The sequence below is a fragment of the Melanerpes formicivorus genome, unplaced genomic scaffold, assembly GCF_026170545.1.
Source record: "Melanerpes formicivorus ecotype bairdi unplaced genomic scaffold, bMelFor1.0.p_v2 SCAF_8, whole genome shotgun sequence".
NCBI classification, from domain to species: Eukaryota; Metazoa; Chordata; class Aves; order Piciformes; family Picidae; genus Melanerpes; species Melanerpes formicivorus.
Genome location: NW_027142360.1, coordinates 10,967,098 through 10,992,695, shown reverse-complemented (window position 1 = coordinate 10,992,695; position 25,598 = coordinate 10,967,098). Strand labels below are relative to the sequence as shown.

Sequence of the window (25,598 nt, the reverse complement as noted above, 5' to 3'; positions counted from 1 at the left end):
AATGGCCTTATCTCTCCTCCAAGGTTTCTTCCAGGCAAAAAGTACACAGTGGATAACCCAAAGATCCAAATGTGGGCAAGTAGCAGGCAGTGGCAGGAAGTACAAATAGCATCTCAGTTAATCATAAACTTTTCCTAGGATAGAGAGCTATTTTCAAATTATTCCAGAGGGCAGCCTTCCCTTTGAAAATACTTTGGGGCTTTGGGAGATGCCTGGTTGGGTGCCTGCATCATTCTTGCCCACAGCCCCTGTTGAGAGCAGGCTTCACATCCCTTTGAACCTCTTCTGTGCTGCTGATGTTGGTCTCAAAAAAGTGAAGTTTCTGCTGGCAGCTCTGAGTAGCAGCTAAGGAACCCTAAGACACTTATGCATTTATTCTGAAACAAACAAAGCCAAGTCCAAAGCTCCCCGGTGCTGTTAAGTTCATTTGAGCACAATCCTTTTCTTGAGTGGAGTGTCTGTGTTTACCTCATAGGACACAATCTTTTCCCAAAGGAAAGTGTTCCAAATAAATTCTATGGGGATGAAGAAAGCTCCCTGCTGCCTGATGAGCAAAACTGTTCTGCTGTGGGCTTGCTCCCCATGGCTGTTTGGAAGCATTTCTCTCCCCTAGTCCATATGATAATCCCAGCCTAGGGACTGAAGGATGATTTTTCCTTAGCTATGAGGTATTCTGTGCAGGCTCATTTTTGCCACAGGTTCATTTCAGTACGTGGTGGGCTTGGCTGGGGCAGAGGTAGTTTGGTTTGTAGTAGTGAGCATGGGGCTGTGTTTTGGATTTGTGCTGGAAGCAGTGTTGGTAACACAGAGATGTCATAGCTGCTGCTGAGCAGTGCTTGCCCTGAGCCAAGGCCTTTTCTGTTCTTCATGCTGCCTTGCATGGCATCACCTAGGGCTGGCTGGTAATCTCCTTGAAGAAAAACTTCCCTCTGAGACTCTCTAGGCTACTTGCTTTAGTCAACAAGAGGACACTACTGACCTCTTCCCAGGCTGCTGCCAGAGATCCAGTCTTGTGTTCCTAAGGCCTTGATGGCAGACATCTGATGGACCTGGGTCCCTCCCATTCTCCTGTCTGCCTCTCAGAGGCCTCTCTCAAGGGCTCTTGTGAATCCCAGACTATCCTGGTGTGTGCCAGTGGAGCAGCTCCTGGAACAAAGTGATCTCAGAAGGCGGCAAACAGGGCAATGTTGTGCACAGCTTGGAGGTCATTCAGCAGACAGACTGCTTCAGATCAGCCCTTCAGGCCTTCCAGTGAGAACTGTGAACAATGAACAGACTCCTTTGCAGGCAGGTTGAAGTTGGAACACCTCCTGCCCTCCCCTCTCTCCCCCATTCTTTCTTTTAAGTCAACAAATCTCTACCTGAAATGTAAATACCCTCTTCTGCTCAATGCTGCTGCTGAACATCCCACTGTAAGGGGTTTTTAAGGGTCTTTTAAAGAGAGATGCTCCAGCTGCAAACAAGTCTCTCATTTCATGCCTCAGAATGCTGGCAGCTCCCAGGGCACAGCAGGATTGGTGAATGGAGGGCAGCTGCCTTAGGTGTTATCAACGGACAAGCAGAGGCAGCTGGTATGGCTAGAAATCCATGCTCCTAGTGCAAGTGTTTCAGTCAGCTGTATCATCACTGGACCCAGATACAGTAAATAAATTTGTCCAGGCTGATTCAAAATCGTGGGAAGGGGAAGCCTGGGTAAACTATGGGCTGGCAGAGGGAAATCTGCCCAGGGGTACAATGTGGGGCAGTTTCTCAGGCTAGTCCTTGTACCTCTCATGGAGCTTGGTGATGCTCTCTTCCCAAGACTGTTCTGTCTGGGAGTAGCTGTTACATTCTACAAAGCTTCTGCCCCTGCAGCTGTTCACAGCTGTGCAAACCTTCTGTCACACCCTCTTGCTTTGCAGTGTTCTGCTTTCACGTCAGAGATTTGGACTCTCAGTCTCCTAGAGACACAAAGGACTGCCTAATAATTAGTGGCTAGTAAGCAAATCTAGGGCCTGAGCAATTCCTCCTTTTTCAGGAAACCTGCTGTTGGTATTAATGCTGCCACCATTACAAAAGGAGTTTGGATGAGTTATTGTCAGAGTCTGCCTGAAAACCCAAGCCCCACTGCCTAGACATTTATGTGAGACATTGTGGTTCAGTAGCTGATTGGGACCGCTCGTCCGGAACCGCTCCGCTTAAGCTATGAGTTTCTCGGGGGTTATTTGCTCTCCTTTTGGGGCTTCGCGGGTCGGGAGGACTGCTGGTAGGGGGAGGAGCCAGCAGGATCGTGCTCACGTGAGCCTGCACTGGTCACGGGAGCCTGACGTCAGCCGCGGCAGTTTTAAAAGCCGCCCTGGCCGTGCGCGCGGCGCCATTGTGGCTCAGTAGCTGTCTATTGGCTGTGCGCGCGGCGCCGTTGCGGCTCAGTAGCTGTCTATCGGCTGTGTGCGCGGCGCCATTGTGGCTCAGTAGCTATTGGCTGTGCGCGTGGCGCCATTGTGGCTCAGTAGCTGTCTATCGGCTGTGCGCGCGGCGCCATTGTGGCTCAGTACCTGTCTATCGGCTGTGCGCGCAGCACCATTGTGGTTCAGTAGCTGTCTAGTGGCTGCGCGCGCGGCGCCATTGTGGTTCAGTAGCTGTCTATTGGCTGTGCGTGCGGCGCCATTGTGGTTCAGTAGCTGTCTATCGGCTGTGCGCGCGGCGCCATTGTGGTTCAGTAGCTGTCTATCGGCTGTGCGCACGGCGCCATTGTGGTTCAGTAGCTGTCTATCGGCTGTGCGCGTGGTGCCATTGTGGTTCAGTAGCTGTCTATCGGCTGTGCGCGCGGCGCCATTGTGGTTCAGTAGCTGTCTAACAGCTGGGTGACACAAAAAAAAAACAACAAAAAAACCCACCACCCAAGCACAAAAACCAAACCTTAAAAGTTGCATCATGGTCGTCACTCGGACGAAGGGTAAAAAAGCAGCATCTGCCCAGACAGATCTGTTTTACCAACATGCTGGAGTCCAGGCTGCCAGCTGCAGAGAGTGCTTCAGCCTGGCACTTAGAGGAGGAGGGAGAGGACAGCTGTGTCAGGTGTGAGCAGGTGAATTTTCTCCTCAGCCTGGTGGCAGAGCTGAAGGATGAAGTGGCCAAACTGAAGGAGGAGGTAGCTAGGCTAAGGACAAGGGAAAGTGAAAGGGAGTTAGACTTGTGGGAGAAGGCTCTGCAGATCTTCCCTGCTGAGGGAAGGGTTTCTGGAAGCGGAGAGGGATGGATACAGGTCCCTGCCAGGGGTGGCAAGAGAAATCCACCCCGACCCTCTCCTCCTCCTCCGCTGCCCTTGCATAATAAGTATGAGGCCCTGCAGGCTGAGGGCAGAAAGGATGAGAGGGCTGAGGCTGAGGAGCAGCCATCCAGAGGGGAGCTTAAGACCAAGCGGACCCCACCAGCTGTAACGACCAGCTCCAGGGGGAAGCTGTGGTGAAGGCACATTATGCCCCAATACTGAATCTTGTCCCAGCATGTGGGCAAGTTCCCCCTCCCTCCAGGAGGAAGACAAAATCCAAGGCATTAGCCAGGCTTGCACACACCCAGCACATGCAGTGCTCGTGCTGACACCAAGTATGGGCATAATTCTAGCTTCACGCTTTCTATAGACTGAAGCCAGTTGTTTATGAGAGTGCCCATTGGTCAAGCCCAGCCTCGAGGAATCTGTAAGTATCACCCCAGCTGGTAAACACGTTGCCCCCTCATTTACTTTGTCTCTGTGCTTGCTCGAGAGAGTAACTCTCGAGCTGCAGCCTTTGCCATTGAGCTTATTGTTGTTAGCTTCTGTTATACATGCACGCATACTGGAAGCGTCTGCATAGTGAAGAAGCCTAGAGGGAGGACCTTGGCTGTTTCTGAGGAGCTCAGCGTCGCCACAGCCAGTACCAACCGGGAGAGCCCATCGTGCCACCGGAGGACTGGACTGACCCCCGTGGGTAAGATCTGCCCAGTTGCCGGGGAGAAGGGACTTGATCCATACCGAGTCCACGTATGCCTAGCCCCGCCATAGCGGGAGAGGAGCCGCCGAGTGCCGCTCTGAGGAGCCGCCGAGTGCCGCTCTGAGCCCTGTGAATCTCATGGAAAACCAAAGCATTGTTCGTGCCTATATTGCACCGAACCCGGGACCACTCTGAGAGTCCTGTTGCTCCTTTAACCTCATTAAACGAGAATCCGCTGCCTAACGCAGCTGCATTCTCTCCCTGAGGCTGTTTGCATCCGCCCCGAGAGCCGCCATGATCGGGCCGACCCCCGTAGCTTCGCCTGCTTCCGTCGTTCGAGCCCGCCTACCGGCCACTGTCGTCCCGCCCTGCCGTGCGAGCCGACTTCTGAGGGCCGATCCCACGGACCGACCCCGACCAGGACCGATTCCTGTTGTCTGAAGGGAATTGAATATCTCCCACGTGCTTTCCATCCACTAGCACTCAGTTCAAAGTATCCGCGTCTAGCAGAGCAAGTGCTGACGCATAGAAAGATTGTAATATTGCTGTGTATAGCCAGAAGCCGCCCGCGTCCCGCCTGGGGGGTACTGAGGGACCCATATGTCGTCCCGACCCATCCCACAGGGAGGTCTGCTCCCTACCAGGGCCAGGGGTTAGGGACATTGCAAAGAGAATCCCTAAATTAATCCAGCCCTCTGACTATTACCCTCTGCTGGTAATACAGGCTGGAAGCAATGAGATTGACAGGAAGGGCACCAAGGCGATTAAGAAGGAGTTCAGGGCCCTTGGACAATTGATTGATGGGGCAGGAGCTCAAGTGGTGTTCTGCTCAGTTCCCTCAGTGGCAGGGGTGTACACTGAGAGGAATGGGAGGACCCACACCATCAACAATTGGCTCAGGTGATGGTGCCAGAGGCAGAACTTTGGGTTCTATGACCATGGGACAACTTTCACCGCACCTGACCTGCTGGGTCCTGATGGGGTGCATCTATCTAGAAGGGGTAAGAGAGTCCTGGCACTGGAGTTGGCAGGGCTCATTAGGAGGGCTTTAAACTAGGTCTGAAGGGGGTGGGTGAGGCAATCGGTCCCTGTGCAGAGGTAAGAGTAGGGCGCAAGGTAGGGTCAGTTGAGAAGTCAGGAACCCAGCTGCGATGCATGTACACCAATGCACGCAGCCTGGGCAACAAGCAAGAGGAGTTGGAGGTCCTGATCCATCAGGGCGACTATGATGTAGTCACCATCTCAGAACCTTGGTGGGACAGCACCCACGATTGGAGTGCTACAATGGGGGGTTACAGGCTCTTTAGGAGAGACAGGCGAGGGAGAAGAGGAGGAGGGGTGGCTCTGTATATTAGAGCGTCACTCTCTGCCACACACCTTGAGGTGGAAGATGAGGTAGTTGAGAGCCTGTGGGTCAAAATCAGAGGACAGCCTAACAAGTCTGACATCCTGGTTGGAATCTGTTACAGACCACCCAACCAGGATGAGGAGGCTGATGAAGTATTCTACAAGCAGCTGGAGGCCGTCTCAAGATCATCAGATCTTGTCCTTGTTGGCGACTTCAACCTCCCAGATATCTGCTGGGAACTTCATTCAGCAGGGAGGAGGCAGTCCAGAAGATTCCTGGAGCGAATGGAGGACTGCTTCCTGACACAGCTGTTAAGCGAGCCTACCAGGGGACAGGCTCTGCTTGACCTGCTGTTCTGCAATAGGGAAGGGCTGGTGGGAGACGTGATCATGGGAGGCTGCCTAGGGTGCAGTGACCACGAGATAGTGAAGTTTTCAATATGCAGGGAGATAGGGAGGAGCACCAACAGAACCTTCACCTTGGACTTCCGAAGGGCGAACTTCAGCCTATTTAAGAAACTTGTCTGCAAAGTCCCCTGGGTACCAGCCCTCATGAACCAAGGGGTTCAGGAGGGTTGGACCTACTTCAAACAGGAGCTCTTGAAGGCACAGGAACTGGCAGTTCCCATGTGCCGAAAGGCAAGCCGGCAGGGAAGGCGACCAGCCTGGATGAGCAAGCAGCTCCTGGAGGATTTAAGGGGGAAGAGGAGGCTGTATCACCTTTGGAAGGAGGGGAAGGCTTCTCGAGGTATGTTCAAGGAAGTTGTTAGATTATGTAGGAATAAAATTAGGGAGGCTAAGGCCCAGCTGGAACTGAAGCTGGCCACCACAGTCAAAGACAATAAAAAGCATTTTTATAAATATATTAACAATAAGAAGGAGGGCAGGAAGAACCTGCACTCCCTATTGGACCTGGAGGGGAACACGGTGACTGAAGATGAGGAGAAGGCTGAGGTCCTGAACACCTTCTTTGCCTCAATTTTTAACAGCAAGGCAGGAGGAGTTCAGGACGAGTGGCCTCCGGAGCTGGGCGATGGGGTCGGGGAGCAGTGTAGTGCCCCGGAAATCCATGGGGAATTAGTTCGGGACCTGCTGAGCCACTTGGATATTCACAAGTCCGTGGGACCGGATGGGATCCATCCTAGGGTGCTGAGAGAGCTGGCAGATGTGCTAGCTAGGCCACTCTCCATCATTTTCCTCCAGTCCTGGCTCACCGGTGAGGTCCCAGATGACTGGAAACTGGCCAACGTGGTCCCCATCCACAAGAAGGGTCGGATGGAGGAACCTGGAAACTACAGGCCGGTCAGCCTGACCTCAGTGCCAGGGAAAGTGATGGAGCAGATTATCCTGGCGGCAATAACTGCGCACCTGAAGGATGGCCAAGGGCTCAGGTCCCGCCAACATGGATTCAGGAAGGGCAGATCCTGCCTCTCCAACCTGATCTCTTTCTATGATCAGGTGACCCGCCTGGTGGATGTGGGGAGGCCTGTGGATGTGGTCTACCTGGACTTCAGCAAGGCCTTTGCCACCGTCCCCCACAGCAAACTGCTGACTTAGCTGTCAGCCCATGGATCGGACCATTACACTCTGTGCTGGGTTAGGAACTGGCTGGAGGGCCGGGCCCAGAGAGTGGTCGTGAACGGTGCCACATCCAGCTGGAGGCCAGTCACCAGTGGTGTCCCCTAGGGATCAGTGCTGGGCCCTGTCCTCTTCAACATATTCGTTGATGATCTGGATGAAGGGGTAGAGTCAGTCATCAGCAAGTTTGCAGATGACACAAAGTTAGGGGCAGACGTTAGTCAGTTAGAGGGTAGAAAGGCTCTGCAGAGGGACCTCGACCGACTGGACAGATGGGCAGAGTCCAATGGGATGGCATTCAACAAGTCCAAGTGCTGAGTGCTGCACTTTGGCCACGGCAATCCCATGCAGAGCTATAGGCTGGGGTCAGAGTGGCTGGAGAGCTCCCAAACAGAGAGGGACCTGGGGGTGCTGATCGACAGCTGCCTGAATATGAGCCAGCAGTGTGCCCAGGTGGCCAGGAGGGCCAATAGCATTCTGGCCTGCATTAGGAATAGTGTGGCCAGCAGGAGCAGGGAGGTCATAGTGCCCCTGTACTCTGCTTTGGTTAGGCCACACCTTGAGTACTGTGTCCAGTTCTGGGCCCCTCAGATTAAGAAGGACATTGAAACACTTGAGCGTGTCCAGAGAAGGGCAACAAGGCTGGGGAGAGGCCTTGAACACAAGCCCTATGAAGAGAGGCTGAGGGAGCTGGGATTGTTTAGCCTGGAGAAGAGGAGGCTCAGGGGTGACCTCATTGCCCTCTACAACTACCTGAAGGGTGGTTGTAGCCAGGAAGGGGTTGGCCTCTTCTCCCAGGCAACCAGCACCAGAACAAGGGGACACAGTCTCAAGCTGCGCCAGGGGAGGTTTAGACTCGAGGTGAGGAGGAAGTTCTTCACCTAGCGAGTCATTTGTCATTGGAACGGGTTGCCCAGGGAGGTGGTTGAGTCATCGACCCTGGAGGCGTTCAAGGGGAGATTGGACGTGGCACTTGGTGCCATGGTCTAGGCATGGGGTCTGTGTTGATAGGTTGGACTCGATGATCCTCGAGGTCCTTTCCAACCTAAGCGATACTGTGATACTGTAACAGACACCTCTGCTTCCAGACTATATCTCTCTTTCCCTCTCAGTGTCTCTTCCTAGGCATTGTGGTATCTGGGGTAATTTTACCTGAGGAGATTCCATGATGCATCCCAGCACTAAGAGACAAAGAGTCAGGAACATTATACAGATTTGCTCCTGTATTGCTCTTTCCTCAGCCTGAGGCAGCTGTGCCCTTCAGGTTGGAGCTCTGCAGGATGCCAAACCCAAGGCTAGATTTGCAAGGGAACAGCGAGATCCTGCCACTTCAGCCCCGCCTGAGCCAAGCCTTGGTGTATCCCCACCAAGTTTCTCAGTACATCCAGTCTCTGCCATGGCTTATCACTTATTTCTCTCTTTACTACTCCCTTTTGCCTCAGATTTGTTTTCCACATTCTCCAGATTCTCAGGCATGCAAGACTTTGTCTCTGAGCCTTCCAGGCCATGCCAATGAATTGCCACAGTCCAGTTAATGGCTCCTAAGTGAGGGTCTTCGTCTTGTCCCACAGAAGAGGGAGCTGAGATAGGGCTGGGAGTCAAGGTGTCTGATGTGAGCACACAGGAGAGTGTGTGTGTTTGCGCACCATGGTGTGTACCCAAGTGTGATGGGCTGTGGTGTGTGTGCATACACATCCACATCTGTTTGTGTGTGTGCATGTGTCCATTTGTCCATGCCACCTCCTACCTCCAGAACCTGGTTTCCCCTCCCTGGCCTGCTGCATCAAGGATTGATTGGCAACAGATCCAGATCCTGGGCCTGAGAGTCATCTTTCTCCCAGGGGAGAGTGAATCTCATTTCTGGCACACTCAGGGGCACGATGCACTCCCTAGAGGCACTGGGGGCTGGAAGACACTGAGTGCCTGAATTCTAGGGCTGTCTTCCAATTTACAGGGAGATTCCAGGACTTAGTGCAATAGAAGAGATGGACTGGGGGAGCAGCCCAGGTGCCCAAGTTATATTGGATGGATTAAATCCCCAATGTGGAGGAATTAAGGGTCTTGGTTTTGTGATAATTGTGCCTGTCTTCTATGTGGGCAAGAGGCTTTGCTAATGTCCAAAGATGTCCCCTGAGGCAGAGCTCCCTGCCATTGGACGTCATCCTGCTTCAGCATTTGTCATGCCGAGGACAATAGCGCCTAACAGCCAGGAATGAAACCACTGGGCATGAAAGCTGAGAACAGGACCCAGGGATCAGGTTTCTCAGTATCTCTTTCCCTTCCTGGATCACTGCAGCTATCTGCTCCAGGCCCAGGGCAAGAAGGAATCAGGATTTTGTAGCTGTAGCCCTGCCCCATACTTCTTTCTGATGGAGAGGTGACACACCCGATTCGAGGGGGAGTGCAGACAACCTTCCCATTTAATGTGCTGGGTGGATAAACTGTCCTGTAAATAAACCCCGGGTAAGAGTATGCACGTTTGGACCACTGCAGTTAAGATTTTGACCACTTGGTAGCATCGGTTACTGTGGAAAGAACAGGACTCTGCCTCTGTGTCTGTGTCATGACTCACCTCACATCCCTGAGGTGCAGCCACTTCCTCTGAAGTGTGCAGAGCAGCTTCCAGCCCCAGCCCAGCTGGCATCCAGCACCTCACTGAGGTGCAGCACTCCACTGAGATGCTCCACAAGCAGAGTCCTAGGTGCATTGCCTCCACCCCCCTAGCAGTTTTCCTACATTATCCATTAACCCCCAGGTTACCAGAACCTTCTGCCTCCCTTGCCCAACATAACTCCCCTCAGGGGACTGTATGCTCACCACCCAGCTCAACACCACTGGTTAACTGAACAAACACCTCCTGACCCTTTCCCCAAAAGCAACTGTGAGAGGCTTTTCCTTCATCTGGCTGTAAACCCCTTGCATCCTCAGGAAACCAAACATCCAGACATCCCCTGCTCTAATTCCCAAACCCTACTGACTTCTAAAGAAATCAGGGTGTCTTGGCTGCTGCCTCTGGTTCCAATGTGCAGATGCACCTGGCTTCCCAGAAGTAGGCTGAGAAAGCCATCATTGAGGCAGTCCTTCCCACTCCCAGATCCACAATATTCTCAGAGAAAAGAAAAGCAGCCATTCCACTGGAGCATGAAGCAAATGAACTTGGCAGGCACTGGAGGCCAATCCTCCTACAGTCAGTGAAAATGAGAGGTGGATGCAACACATCTGAGGATGTGTGGCTCAAACAGATGCATCCTATTTATTTCAGCTTCTCCCTATTTATCATCCCCAAAGGACAAACTCAGGCTCCACCCCATCCATGTGTAACTCCCCACTCCCTTCACTGTGGAGCTATGGAACTCTGGTTTTGTGGAGAACCTCTGCTGTTTCCTGGTGGCTGCTCTAGCCCACTTGCTGCATCCCCTGCCACAAGAAGGCTGCCCTGACTTGATGACCTTTCTTCATCTTCAGTGCCACTAAACAGCGAAAAAGAATGGCAGTCCCCAGGAGAAGCTGATACTCAGGTATGTTTTCACACTCCACCAAAGATGTAAGCTGAGAAATCCTTCATGGAGTGTGAGATATAAGCCTTGTCAGGGGTTCTCCAGCTCATGTTGTAGATGCTGGGGAGGGGGAGACCCTGACACGTAAGTGAACTGTGCAACACCATGGTCTCCACCTGTTGATTCAGTGTCTCCTGTGTACAGTTTGCTTCATGCCTTTCAGTAACCTTTCTTCCTTAGAGTAACAGTGAATTTGGTGACATCCCATTAGCCTTCTCTTTCCCAGAATCATCATGTGGAAGCACCACCAGGCATCCTAGCCCATTTCCGCTTGCTTCTCCTTCCCCGATGCTAGGCATACATCCAGGCACAGAGCTCAAGAGCTCCTATGAGAAGGGGAAAGTGTTGCCAGCAATGCTCACCATGTTGAAGACCTCTGTGTTTTGTTGTCTGAGTTCCTTTCATGCTTGTCACACTTCCAGCTGTGCATCCCTGTGCTCATTGGCTTCCCCAGGTAGCCTATGCTGAGTTTGCCACTGTTCATGAGGTCATTAAACATCTCTGTGAGCAGCAATGCCTGAAGCACTGTGTAGAGGATAGCAGGGGGCTGAATGTAGTGAGGCTGTGAGCAGGGCAGCAGAGAGGTGTCACTGGTAGAGTATGAATGAATTAAATTACACTGTGCAGCTGCTTTCAAGACCCTAGTGCTCTCATCAGCTGCATTCCAGCACCACCCCACACACATGAGACCCATCAGCAGGCAGAATGCTTGGGCTGTTTTAGTGTCTTTCCTTGTCCTGCCTCCCACTGATGTTAATTTCTGTGAATGGAGAAAAAGACCCCTCACACAGCATGGGGGAAGGTGGGTGAGGTGTGTGTAAGTAGAGCCATGGTTGGGGGAGAGACCAAAAATGCATGGGGCATTGCTAGGGTCATGTGTGTGTTCTTCATCCTTCATTCCCCAGCTCTCAGGTTCTTTAGAAAGAAGCAGGGAGCTTTCAGCTTTACTCTGCCTTGCACACACTCCTGTGTAACCTCAGCACAGTTCTGGCCGTGGAATCCACTTCTCGTCTCCCTGTACCCCCACCCCCATCTCTGCAGGGATGTGTGCATCATCTCCACATGTTCCCAGCCAGCCAATCCTTTTGCACATTTCATGTCCTGCCCAGCACCAGTATGTCTCACCCTCACTTAGTACTTCCTCCTCAAATGTCTCTGGGCAACTACAAAAGGTGGGTCCCTGAAAGAGCAGGGGCTTTTCCCCCATGGTTCCTAGCTGGTTCTTCGTGGCCATACTGGCCCCTATAGGTAAGTGAACTCATCTCACCCCTGCATACCTACAATGATTCCACTGCTGCTGTCCCACCTTGTACCCAGGTGCTGGCAGTGCTCCATTCCCCAAAACATTCAGTGCAAGACCTGGACAATGAATGAGGTGGGCAGGAATCCCTGAACCCTCCTGTGATGACTGCCTGGTTTTGCTTCTGCGCACGGTCTCCAAATGGTTGTTTTTTTCCTGACAGAAACTACCCAGGAATATTTCCTGCCCATTATAGATAGACTGTAAATTCACCTACTGATCTGAAGATCTGTGCCGTCCCCTCTGCTGCTCCCTAATCTGTCATGTTCCTTCTAAGTCCCTTCTTTACCACACAGTGCCTAGTTCAAGTTTTTTTCCATTTTTCCCTCCTTCCCAACATTTCTCCTTTTCCACTCCAGCACTGGCTCTGGAACAGTCCCCAGACACAGTGATACAACAAGGCCAGTCCGTGAGTCTGAGCTGTTCCAAGAAGAAATCCTCCAGCACATTTATGTGCTGGTACAAGATGCCTTTGGGGAACGACTCCAGGATGATCATAGTGGCTTCTGCACTAATGGGTGGTAAAGCAACTGTCGAGGAGAATTTCCAAAGCCATGTCAAGAGCAGTGGAATACAAGGAGACAGGATGGAGCTCTTGATCGAGCATGCCTTTCTCAATGACTCTGGCACCTATTACTGTGCTGAGGATGAGGCACAGTGGCTGGGCTGCTGAGGAAGCTGAGCGCAAACCTCCCCCTGCACCAAAGGGTCCTGTTTTTATCCTACCTGATGCTGCATGAGGCAAGATGGTCCCTTTCCACTCCTCACCTCCTCTGCTTTCTAGCCTTCCCTTCATCCTCTTGTCCTGCCTTCTCTCCTTGCCACCCCCTTCCTCCTTCATTTAACTCATTTGCATTAGATTCACACTGGGGAACATCTCCCCTGCAAAGCCCATGACAGCTTGTAGCAGTCAGGCACTTGCTCTCTTTTATGGGTTAATCTTCCCCTGCCACACATTCCTGGGCCCACAGCACAGGTACAGACATGCAGGGGCTCCACTGGGCCTCTGATGCACAAAGACAGGGTACAGAAACTGGGAGCCTTACTTCCTGCCTGCAGTGATTTCCCCCAGCCTTGGCTTGGTTAACAAGGCTGTGCCCCATGCAGAGAAGAGAGGATGTTTTTCCCAGCTCTGTCCATTCTCATCCTTCTACTCCTGTGCTGAATTCTGCAAAAGGGAGATTAGCAATCAGCTCTTCTCTTCTGGAGAAGGTAAGTCTCTGCCATCACATCCCATGGTAAACTTGCTGCATGGAGCAGTCTCCCTAGAGGTAGTCCCAGTACTGAGCCAGAGGTAGCCTTTTCTCTCCTTGAGATCTCTCTTTGGAGGCAAAGAAGAGCAGTCACAGAAGTCCTCTCTCCCATGATACAAACAGACTCCAGGATGACCAGTCAGCAGTGTTTCCCATACCTGGGCAACATAATGAGGGGCACTGGGATAAGCTGAGAAGATTCCACATGGCAGCTTGCAGAGCAGGGAGTCACTGAGCATGAGGGTGCCTGGAGAGGAAATGCAGCACAGACATAAACATGCATTTCTGAGCTCTCTTTCTCTTGCCTTCATTTGGTGCCTCAGTGCATCTCTGTGCTGTGCTCGCACTCAGGCTGCCACGCAGAGCCATCATGCTCCTGTGAGAGCACTTTGCCTGCTGCCTATATACACACACATACATACAGCAGGAAGCTGGTGGAGCAGGATGCATGCACCTGATGCCTGCATGCAGATGCCACTCCCCACTGTTCTTAGCCAGCCAGCTGCTCTCACTCATTGCCCTGCCCACCTGCAAAGAGACATCTCTCTTTCTCAACCTCTCCTCTTCATGAATCCTTCTGCCTGTGTTGTCACCACGAGCAGGTTGCTGGAAGAAGGTGGCCTTTCTCCATGGTTCTCCAATGGTTCCTTATGGCTATCTTGGTGCCTGTGGGTAAGCAAGTTTCCCTTCCACTTGAACAGCTGCACTGGAGTTACAGCAGCTCCCTCATCTGTCTAGCCAGTTGCTGGCAGTGCCCCATTCCCCAGGACTTCCAGGGGGAGGCTGGGCAATGAACAAGGTGACCTTTTCCTCCACCTCTTTCTTCTGAAAATTCTACAGATCTACAGAAATTTTGCTTGCTTGTTTTTCCTTTCTGACCCATCTTACTATTTCAGATGAGAGTACTAAAGTAATTATTTTTCCCAACAAATTTTCTGTTGTGTTTGAAGCTGCTTTGCAGAGTTTTATTTCTCCTGCATGGCGCTCTCAGAGAAATGGAGCACTGTCCCATAGCTTGCTGATATCATTATGCCACCCTATCCCATATCATGCTTCAAAGGTGTGCTTTCATGCCCCTTTCAACGTATTTCACTCCTCACATCTCCTCCCTTCTCTTTCCAGGCCAGGCACTCCATCAATCACCAGACATGGTTGTCCGAGTGGGAGACTCTGTGGCTCTGGACTGTTCCCGAAAGACGAAAGACTTCTCTAGCATGTACTGGTACAAATTGCCTGTGGGGAAGGATGCTGCTCTGCAGTTGGTTGTATACTCACTGGAAGGTAGGACAGCAGAGATTGAGGAGAAATTCAGAAGCCACGTACAGAGCAACGGGACTAAGGACAGCCGCTTATCTATGAAGATAGATCATGCCCTGCTCAATGACTCAGGCACATACTTCTGTGCTGAGCAAGACACACAGTGACTGCAAAGCCAGAGCAGCACAGCACAAACCTTTCCAAGCAGACAGGGATCTGGCCATAGCACATGCACAACGCTGTATTTGACAGTCCCAAATTTCTCCTCTTGCCCTCCAACTCTGCATGATTAAAGGAAGAGGTGGCACAGGCTGTCTCCCACTTGTCCCTAATTTCTTTCCTACTCTGTCCCACCTCTGAAACACCTTTTGACCCTTTCTTCTATAGACACTGACTTGCCTCATTTCTCTTATTTCCATAGATGGCCTCTCACTTTACTCCTCTACCCATTCTATCCCCTTCTCCCTTCTTCTGTGTCCTCTCTCCCACCTATTTCCCTCCTGTTTTCCTATATTTAAGCATATTTGAAAAATAAGTCCATCTTTGTCCAATCTGTGAAGCTTCACAAAACTCATATTGATTCATTTACCCCTCTTCTTGGAGTCCCTCTGGATGATATCATTTTTCCCAGTGTTGCATTGCCTGCTCACTAGCTGAGGGTGCTCTGTCCCCTTAAGCAAGTCATTAACACGCATATTACAAACTGGTAGCAAGTCAGTAACATAGCATTAACAAATCAGCCCTGTGCTACACTTCTCGTGACCAGCCTCCAGCTGGACTTCATGCATTGGTTACCACTCTCAGAGCCTGGCAGTTTGGTCACACATCTTACTCTCCACTTATCTAGCCCATACTTCATCAGAGTGTGCATGAAGATGTGATGGTGGGAGATGGTGTCAGATGACCTCTGCAGATGTCTGTTGTTCTTATTAGATAGCACAAAGGGGAAAACAGCTTTGTAAGCTACCTCTTTTCATGGCATGGTCTACTGCAGGCATTAGTGATGTTTTAGCCATGTAAGAGGGGAAGTCTTATGAGGATATTCCATCAATCTGAGAATCAGGAATGGCCTAAATGGTGGAAAATGTAATTTCTTCTTTACCTGCTGGAGGCCTTAACAATTAGCGAGGGAAAGTGACAGAGGACTGAGGCAGATTCCAGACTACTCTTCTCAACATTCCCGTCTGCCATATTTCAGAATGCACTGGTGATAGTATTTCTTTGCCCTTGTTTTCATCTCATCATCTGTTCGTCGTATGCTCTCCTCTGACCTCTGACATTTCTCTCTCCTTTCTCCTAACATACCAGGCAAAGATATCAACCATCCCCCACTCACAATATTCAGGGAGGGAGACAAGGTCAGGGCATCACAGGTCAGGGAATCTGTGTCTGTCAATGGCTCTCAAATAAGAATTCTGTCTCCTGATGGAAACACGTTGAAGGGAAGGATGACAAGCTGCAGCTCAGGGCTTTTTCTGGAAGAGGGCAAATACTGAGGAGGAATTAATCCAGTGGTTCCAGAGCAATAGGAGACAGAGCTATGGTCTGGTCCTGTTTGTACGTTGCGCCTACCGCAATGGCTATAGGAGACACCTACACATCCCACTGGCAATTATGCCAGCTTTTTCATGGACTTCCAATTTCAGTGTCAGCTGGGATCAGGAGGAGTGACAACCAGAAGCCAGGAATATCCATGTCCTTTTGAATCTTTCAGGAAAACCAGGCAGTCCCAACACAAGCAGTTAACAGAGTAAAAAGGTGGAGACAACAGCCTCAGTGGCATAGGTACAAGAATTGAGCAAGCTCTAGCAAGAGGTTGTGCCATTCACCAAGAAGAGCTTTTGGGAAGGTTCCACTAGGGACTCCTCAGTCTTCCTGTAGGGGGTGGGAGCAGGGGCCATGGTGAGAGCTTGTGTGGCTGCCTGTTGTTTTCTACAGTAGGAGTGTGCTGCCTGCACCATTGAGCAGACTCTCTCAGCTGCTTTAGGCAGTTTTGTAGCCCCTGACTACACGCTGATAAACAGCAAAGATGTCCTGCTCCAGAAACTGCTGCAAAGTGAGTCTGCAAGGAGTCCATATCTCTCCCTATGGAAAAACTCAGAGAAACACTGCACAAAGAAGGGGTGCCTGAAAATCTTTATTTTCTATAAGCTTTGCATGTCCTGTTAGGAAAGGGCAAAAGATACTGAGGAGGAAAAGGAGGTGACAGAGTGAGAGTGTCTCAGTTGGCAGCGATGGTTGACTCGATCCAGGAGACGTAATTGCAGACCTTGGTGTAAACTCCAGGATAGCCTTTCAATGCACATCCAATCCCCCAGGAAACAATGCCCTGGAGCTGCCCATTGCAGACTACTGGACCGCCAGAATCGCCCTGTGCACATGAAGAACGAGGATAGTCAGCAAACGGTGTCAGCGTAAGGGATGAGCCAGACACTGCAGAAATTCAAGGGAGCTCCACTCTGCTTTTCCTCCACCCAAGTTGTACAAAAGGTAATTTCTGATTGCCACTCTGTGCCTGATGCTCCTGTGCCTCACTTGAGCTCCAAGGACACCACAGCTAAGAGTGAGTAAGCTGCCTGGTTCTGATGGATGCAGACTATTGCAGAGTGTGGGTTGTGCATCTTAAACATTATTCTGCCAAAGAGCTCTGTGGAGACAGGCTCATGTGAAATGAAGAACACTTGCCAGGTGTGCTCCTTTTCCAGACTGGATGAATCTTGGAATACTGGCTACTCATAAAAGTAACATTTGCATCCTAAGCTCTCAAGTCCTTCTAATTACTATGGACTCTATGGTGTCCAGCACTTCTCCTTTTTCAAATGGCCTAAGGGATAAGAGGTGGCATAGTCTGCCTGTGACAATTTAGGGCAGAGGTATTTGCTTCCTCAGAAAAGGGCCAATGGCTAAGGGAAGAACCTGACCTCACTCAGGGAGCAGCTGTCACCTGAAGCCTCCCTTGTTGTTCAAAAAGCAACATTCAGCTGCCATGAGTATTAGTGGATTCTCCACCAGGATAGCTCCTCTACTAGGCAGGAGAGAAAGATATGGGAGAGGAGAGGCCGATGTTTTACCTGGCAGGAGTCTTTTCCTCCCTCCAGGTATCCTACACATATCATGTTCTGTGTGATTTGCCCAGGGTAGGCTTGGGAGCAGGCACTTGCAGAGAGTATAGGAGCCTGCAGGCACTGCAGGGTGTCTGGGTAGTTACCTACAAGAAAGCAAGGAGAGGTGGTTGATGACATTGGTTCATTGCAAGCATGGAGCTAAGAGCTCCTCTTGTGGCACAGACACTGGGGGATTGAGTCTGTGGTTGTAACACAAGAGGAAGGACTCTGCAAAAGCTTGCCTTTAAAGCAGTTAAATGGATACTGCCCTACACAACCAGCTCACCCCCAAACTGTCTGTCTCTCAGCACTTCTCTGTGCTCAGGCTGTACTACTTGAACTTAAGATTGAGGACTTAGAGTGTCTCCAGGGCCCTCCTGATACTGTGTGTCCCCACAGGATACTCACTGCCACTGCTGAGTGTGTTGCCCCAGCCAGAGATGAGGCATGTGGTGCCTGCTGCCGCACAGGCAGTAGGCAGAGCAACTGTCTGGACAGCTGTGTTGAGCTGGGCTGGTGTGTCAAGCTTGATGAGCAGGATGTCATTGTCCAGTGTTGAGGCGCTGTAGCCGGAGTGGCGGATGACTTTAGCTGAATTAATTAACTGCTGAGTGGACTCCGTGGCTGCCAGGTTGTGTTTGCCAAGCTGCACTTGGATACGACTGCAGAAGAGAAGGAATGGCCACATCCATCACTGCTCCTGACAGGGCATGTGCAATCTCCCTGCCACCATATGCACTCCCTTCAACACTGCTGTCATAGCAGCCTCAGCCTTCATGCAGGTTGTGTCTCCTGACCTGTGTTAAGTCCTGAGGATCTACACTGAGCTCTTTCCTGCTCCCAGTATAGGTGCTGAATTTCTGCAGGCTCATTTTGCTGCACTGGAACAGGTTGAATGCCTAACAGCCCTTCACACAAGCATTCTGGAAAAGGGCAAACTGCCCTTTCCTGACCACATTTGTCTTCCTGTTCCCCACTGACTGTCTTCTAACAAGATGAATGCAATTTCTAAGAAATCCCAGCCTGTACCTGGCCAGGAGTTACCACATTGCCATTTCAGAACGTGCTCTGCATGCACAGAAACACTTGCACTTATGATGCCTCAGCCCAGCTTCCTGAATGAGCCACCCATTCCTTGGCTGTCTCCTGTCACAATGCAGTCACTCATGCCTTTGGATACCTGCTGGCAGTGAACTGGAGGAAAGAAGTAGACTATGGAAGAATAAATTTGATTCCACTCACGACTTGTAGCAGTGACCAGCTGACAGGACCCACTGGCTGCTGATGAGGGAGCCTCCACAGAAGTGATACCCAGAATTCAGGGACACCTGATAGGGAACAGAGTTCGCCGCACAGGTGTAGCCTCCCACGATCTTGTCATCGTCATCATGACTGCTGATGGGATAGGCAACTGGGAGACAAGAAGTGGCACATGTCAACATCTGGCATAAGGAATCCTCTGCCCCTGTGGCTGAAGCATCTCACTTGTAGGCTCTGCTTCTACCAAGATTGAGAGTAGCAGTGGTGGGGAAGGCTAACAGATGCTCACTTGCTGCTCCCCACAATGATGCCATCAGGGTTAGGTGCAGACATGTCTCACACATCTGCACCTAAGGCGCTGGCTGCTAGTCCCAGGGCATCACTGCGGGATCCTGCCTGCAGTAGCCATCGAGAGAAGACCTAAGTACAACACAGGTCTGCAGTGTCATTGCCTCAGCACACTGGACCACAATTCACCCATTTACAGCAGCTTCAGGACATTCTGGGCCTGGGCATTATCTTTGTATTTCATAGTCCTTCAGAGAGAGGCAGTCTGGTTTGTGGAAGCTACAGACATGTTTCAGCAGTCCCCTGTCAGCACCCCCTGTGAAGGGATTCATTCCTCATTTTGTGACACCAGCAATTATCAACAGACAGCAGCCAAAAGAGGTGGTAGACTCTGCCCTACGACTCCTGCAAGCTGAAACTGAATTTCACTTTCCCAGCACACACTACCTGGTGAACTTGCTCAGAAAATCAGCTTCCTTACACACTGCAACAACAGAGCTGAGTGAAAAATCTACTCACCAGCCACACCCACAAAGGCGAGCAGCAGTAAGTGCTTCATGGTCTCGACACCACCTCGAGCCCAGAGTGGTGCCCTGGAAGTGTGAGCTGCTAGAAATACATTTCCTGGAATGGCCTTATCTCTCCTCCAAGGTTTTTTCCAGGCAAAAAGTACACAGTGGATAATTCAAAGATCCAAATGTGGGCAATTAGCAGGCAGTGGCAGAAAGTACAAATAGCATCTCAGTTAATCATAAACTTTTCCTAGGATAGAGAGCTATTTTCAAATTATTCCAGAGGGCAGCCTTCCCTTTGAAAATACTTTGGGGCTTTGGGAGATGTCTGGTTGGGTGCCTGCATCATTCTTGCCCACAGCCCCTGTTGAGAGCAGGCTTCACATCCCTTTGAACCTCCTCTGTGCTGCTGATGTTGGTCTCAAAAAAGTGAAGTTTCTGCTGGCAGCTCTGAGTAGCAGCTAAGGAACCCTAAGACACTTATGCATTTATTCTGAAACAAACAAAGCCAAGTCCAAAGCTCCCCGGTGCTGTTAAGTTCATTTGAGCACAATCCTTTTCTTGAGTGGAGTGTCTGTGTTTACCTCATAGGACACAATCTTTTCCCAAAGGAAAGTGTTCCAAATAAATTCTATGGGGATGAAGAAAGCTCCCTGCTGCCTGATGAGCAAAACTGTTCTGCTGTGGGCCTGCTCCCCATGGCTGTTTGGAAGCATTTCTCTCCCCTAGTCCATATGATAATCCCAGCCTAGGGACTGAAGGATGATTTTTCCTTAGCTATGAGGTATTCTGTGCAGGCTCATTTTTGCCACAGGTTCATTTCAGTATGTGGTGGGCTTGGCTGGGGCAGAGGTAGTTTTCTTTGTAGTAGTGAACATGGGGCAGCTGTCTTAGGTGTTATCAAAGGTCAAACAGAGGCAGCTGGTATGGCTAGAAATCCATGCTCCTAGTGCAAGTGTTTGTCAGCTGTGTCATCACTGGACCTAGATACAGTAAATAAATTTGTCCAGGCTGATGCAAGATCGTGGGAAGGGGAAGCCTGGGTAAACTATGGGCTGGCAGAGGGAAATCTGCCCAGGGGTACAATGTGGGTCAGTTTCTCAGGCTAGTCCTTGTACCTCTCACGGAGCTTGGTGATGCTCTCTTCCCAAGACTGTTCTGTCTGGGAGTAGCTGTTACATTCTACAAAGCTTCTGCCCCTGCAGCTGTTCACAGCTGTGCAAACCTTCTGTCACACCCTCTTGCTTTGCAGTGTTCTGCTTTCACGTCAGAGATTTGGACTCTCAGTCTCCTAGAGACACAAAGGACTGCCTAATAATTAGTGGCTAGTAAGCAAATCTAGGGCCTGAGCAATTCCTCCTTTTTCAGGAAACCTGCTGTTGGTATTAATGCTGCCAGCATTCCAAAAGAAGTTTGGATGAGTTATTGGCAGAGTCTGCCTGAAAACCCAAGCCCCACTGCCTAGATATTTAAGTGAGACAGACACCTCTGCTTCACAGTATCACAGTATAACTAAGGTTGGAAGAGACCTCAAGGATCATCGAGTCCAACCTATCATCACAGACCCCATGACTAGACCATGGCATCAAATGCCACATCCAATCTCCTCTTGAACACCTCCAGGGATGGGGACTCCACCACCTCCCTGGGCAGCACGTTCCAATGACGAACGACTCGCTCGGTGAAGAACTTTCTCCTCACCTCGAGTCTAAACCTCCCCTGGTGCAGCTTGAGACTGTGTCCTCTTGTTCTGGTGCTGGTTGCCTGGGAGAAGAGACCAACCCCTTCCCGGTTACAACCACCATTCAGGTAGTTGTAGAGGGCAATGAGGTCACCCCTGAGCCTCCTCTTCTCCAGGCTAAACAATCCCAGCTCCCTCAGTCCAGACTATATCTCTCTTTCCCTCTCAGTGTCTCTTCCTAGGCATTGTGGTATCTGGGGTAATTTTACCTGAGGAGATTCCATGATGCATCCCAGCACTAAGAGACGAAGAGTCAGGAACATAATACAGATTTGCTCCTGTATTGTTCTTTCCTCATCCTGAGGCATCTGTGCCCTTCAGGTTGGAGCTCTGCAGGATGCCAAACCCAGGACTTAGTGCAATAGAAGAGATGGACTGGGGGAGCAGCCCAGGTGCCCAAGTTGTATTGGATGGATTAAATCCCCAATGTGGAGGAATTAAGGGTCTTGGTTTTGTGATAATTGTGCCTGTCTTCTATGTGGGCAAGAGGCTTTGCTAATGTCCAAAGATGTCCCCTGAGGCAGAGCTCCCTGCCATTGGACGTCATCCTGCTTCAGCATTTGTCATGCCGAGGACAATAGCGCCTAACAGCCAGGAATGAAACCACTGGGCATGAAAGCTGAGAACAGGACCCAGGGATCAGGTTTCTCAGTATCTCTTTCCCTTCCTGGATCACTGCAGCTATCTGCTCCAGGCCCAGGGCAAGAAGGAATCAGGATTTTGTAGCTGTAGCCCTGCCCCATACTTCTTTCTGATGGAGAGGTGACACACCCGATTCGAGGGGGAGTGCAGACAACCTTCCCATTTAATGTGCTGGGTGGATAAACTGTCCTGTAAATAAACCCCGGGTAAGAGTATGCACGTTTGGACCACTGCAGTTAAGATTTTGACCACTTGGTAGCATCGGTTACTGTGGAAAGAACAGGACTCTGCCTCTGTGTCTGTGTCATGACTCACCTCACATCCCTGAGGTGCAGCCACTTCCTCTGAAGTGTGCAGAGCAGCTTCCAGCCCCAGCCCAGCTGGCATCCAGCACCTCACTGAGGTGCAGCACTCCACTGAGATGCTCCACAAGCAGAGTCCTAGGTGCATTGCCTCCACCCCCCTAGCAGTTTTCCTACATTATCCATTAACCCCCAGGTTACCAGAACCTTCTGCCTCCCTTGCCCAACATAACTCCCCTCAGGGGACTGTATGCTCACCACCCAGCTCAACACCACTGGTTAACTGAACAAACACCTCCTGACCCTTTCCCCAAAAGCAACTGTGAGAGGCTTTTCCTTCATCTGGCTGTAAACCCCTTGCATCCTCAGGAAACCAAACATCCAGACATCCCCTGCTCTAATTCCCAAACCCTACTGACTTCTAAAGAAATCAGGGTGTCTTGGCTGCTGCCTCTGGTTCCAATGTGCAGATGCACCTGGCTTCCCAGAAGTAGGCTGAGAAAGCCATCATTGAGGCAGTCCTTCCCACTCCCAGATCCACAATATTCTCAGAGAAAAGAAAAGCAGCCATTCCACTGGAGCATGAAGCAAATGAACTTGGCAGGCACTGGAGGCCAATCCTCCTACAGTCAGTGAAAATGAGAGGTGGATGCAACACATCTGAGGATGTGTGGCTCAAACAGATGCATCCTATTTATTTCAGCTTCTCCCTATTTATCATCCCCAAAGGACAAACTCAGGCTCCACCCCATCCATGTGTAACTCCCCACTCCCTTCACTGTGGAGCTATGGAACTCTGGTTTTGTGGAGAACCTCTGCTGTTTCCTGGTGGCTGCTCTAGCCCACTTGCTGCATCCCCTGCCACAAGAAGGCTGCCCTGACTTGATGACCTTTCTTCATCTTCAGTGCCACTAAACAGCGAAAAAGAATGGCAGTCCCCAGGAGAAGCTGATACTCAGGTATGTTTTCACACTCCACCAAAGATGTAAGCTGAGAAATCCTTCATGGAGTGTGAGATATAAGCCTTGTCAGGGGTTCTCCAGCTCATGTTGTAGATGCTGGGGAGGGGGAGACCCTGACACGTAAGTGAACTGTGCAACACCATGATGTCCACCTGTTGATTCAGTGTCTCCTGTGTACAGTTTGCTTCATGCCTTTCAGTAACCTTTCTTCCTTAGAGTAACAGTGAATTTGGTGACATCCCATTAGCCTTCTCTTTCCCAGAATCATCATGTGGAAGCACCACCAGGCATCCTAGCCCATTTCCGCTTGCTTCTCCTTCCCCGATGCTAGGCATACATCCAGGCACAGAGCTCAAGAGCTCCTATGAGAAGGGGAAAGTGTTGCCAGCAATGCTCACCATGTTGAAGACCTCTGTGTTTTGTTGTCTGAGTTCCTTTCATGCTTGTCACACTTCCAGCTGTGCATCCCTGTGCTCATTGGCTTCCCCAGGTAGCCTATGCTGAGTTTGCCACTGTTCATGAGGTCATTAAACATCTCTGTGAGCAGCAATGCCTGAAGCACTGTGTAGAGGATAGCAGGGGGCTGAATGTAGTGAGGCTGTGAGCAGGGCAGCAGAGAGGTGTCACTGGTAGAGTATGAATGAATTAAATTACACTGTGCAGCTGCTTTCAAGACCCTAGTGCTCTCATCAGCTGCATTCCAACACAACCCCACACACATGAGACCCATCAGCAGGCAGAATGCTTGGGCTGTTTTAGTGTCTTTCCTTGTCCTGCCTCCCACTGATGTTAATTTCTGTGAATGGAGAAAAAGACCCCTCACACAGCATGGGGGAAGGTGGGTGAGGTGTGTGTAAGTAGAGCCATGGTTGGGGGAGAGACCAAAAATGCATGGGGCATTGCTAGGGTCATGTGTGTGTTCTTCATCCTTCATTCCCCAGCTCTCAGGTTCTTTAGAAAGAAGCAGGGAGCTTTCAGCTTTACTCTGCCTTGCACACACTCCTGTGTAACCTCAGCACAGTTCTGGCTGTGGAATCCACTTCTCGTCTCCCTGTACCCCCACCCCCATCTCTGCAGGGATGTGTGCATCATCTCCACATGTTCCCAGCCAGCCAATCCTTTTGCACATTTCATGTCCTGCCCAGCACCAGTATGTCTCACCCTCACTTAGTACTTCCTCCTCACATGTCTCTGGGCAACTACAAAAGGTGGGTCCCTGAAAGAGCAGGGGCTTTTCCCCCATGGTTCCTAGCTGGTTCTTCGTGGCCATACTGGCCCCTATAGGTAAGTGAACTCATCCCACCCCTGCATACCTACAATGATTCCACTGCTGCTGTCCCACCTTGTACCCAGGTGCTGGCAGTGCTCCATTCCCCAAAACATTCAGTGCAAGACCTGGACAATGAATGAGGTGGGCAGGAATCCCTGAACCCTCCTGTGATGACTGCCTGGTTTTGCTTCTGCGCACGGTCTCCAAATGGTTGTTTTTTTCCTGACAGAAACTACCCAGGAATATTTCCTGCCCATTATAGATAGACTGTAAATTCACCTACTGATCTGAAGATCTGTGCCGTCCCCTCTGCTGCTCCCTAATCTGTCATGTTCCTTCTAAGTCCCTTCTTTACCACACAGTGCCTAGTTCAAGTTTTTTTCCATTTTTCCCTCCTTCCCAACATTTCTCCTTTTCCACTCCAGCACTGGCTCTGGAACAGTCCCCAGACACAGTGATACAACAAGGCCAGTCCGTGAGTCTGAGCTGTTCCAAGAAGAAATCCTCCAGCACATTTATGTGCTGGTACAAGATGCCTTTGGGGAACGACTCCAGGATGATCATAGTGGCTTCTGCACTAATGGGTGGTAAAGCAAATGTTGAGGAGAATTTCCAAAGCCATGTCAAGAGCAGTGGAATACAAGGAGACAGGATGGAGCTCTTGATCGAGCATGCCTTTCTCAATGACTCTGGCACCTATTACTGTGCTGAGAGTGAGGCACAGTGGCTGGGCTGCTGAGGAAGCTGAGCGCAAACCTCCCGCTGCACCAAAGGGTCCTGTTTTTATCCTACCTGATGCTGCATGAGGCAAGATGGTCCCTTTCCACTCCTCACCTCCTCTGCTTTCTAGCCTTCCCTTCATCCTCTTGTCCTGCCTTCTCTCCTTGCCACCCCCTTCCTCCTTCATTTAACTCATTTGCATTAGATTCACACCAGGGAACATCTCCCCTGCAAAGCCCATGACAGCTTGTAGCAGTCAGGCACTTGCTCTCTTTTATGGGTTAATCTTCCCCTGCCACACATTCCTAGGCCCACAGCACAGGTACAGACATGCAGGGCCTCCACTGGGCCTCTGATGCACAAAGACAGGGTACAGAAACTGGAAGCCTTACTTCCTGCCTGCAGTGATTTCCCCCAGCCTTGGCTTGGTTAACAAGGCTGTGCCCCATGCAGAGAAGAGAGGATGTTTTTCCCAGCTCTGTCCATTCTCATCCTTCTACTCCTGTGCTGAATTCTGCAAAAGGGAGATTAGCAATCAGCTCTTCTCTTCTGGAG

General features: G+C 50.8%; 1 protein-coding gene across 1 annotated transcript; it reads right to left on the bottom strand.

Moving 5' to 3' along the window:
* Positions 1-16,359: 16,359 nt before the first annotated feature.
* Positions 16,360-19,503, bottom strand: LOC137442717 (trypsin I-P1-like). The gene is made up of 5 exons (XM_068141682.1): positions 19,414-19,503; positions 18,589-18,757; positions 17,755-18,008; positions 17,314-17,450; positions 16,360-16,613 (listed from the first exon to the last, which is right to left on the bottom strand). Exons 1-5 carry the CDS (start codon positions 19,451-19,453, stop codon positions 16,464-16,466), a joined length of 750 nt encoding a protein of 249 aa, XP_067997783.1. The 5' UTR covers positions 19,454-19,503; the 3' UTR covers positions 16,360-16,463.
* Between the last annotated feature and the right edge of the window lie 6,095 nt (positions 19,504-25,598).

What these genes read in the sequence shown, in the direction of transcription:
- LOC137442717 (XM_068141682.1), bottom strand. Translation starts at nt 19,453, where the DNA reads ATGAAGCACTTACTGCTGCTCGCCTTTGTGGGTGTGGCTG. An exon ending in GCTGGTCACTGCTACAAGTC is followed by an intron (nt 18,009 to 18,588) that starts GTGAGTGGAATC and finishes TCTCTTCTGCAG; the next exon opens with TCGTATCCAAGTGCAGCTTG. An exon ending in CAACACACTCAGCAGTGGCA is followed by an intron (nt 17,451 to 17,754) that starts GTGAGTATCCTG and finishes GCTTTCTTGTAG; the next exon opens with GTAACTACCCAGACACCCTG.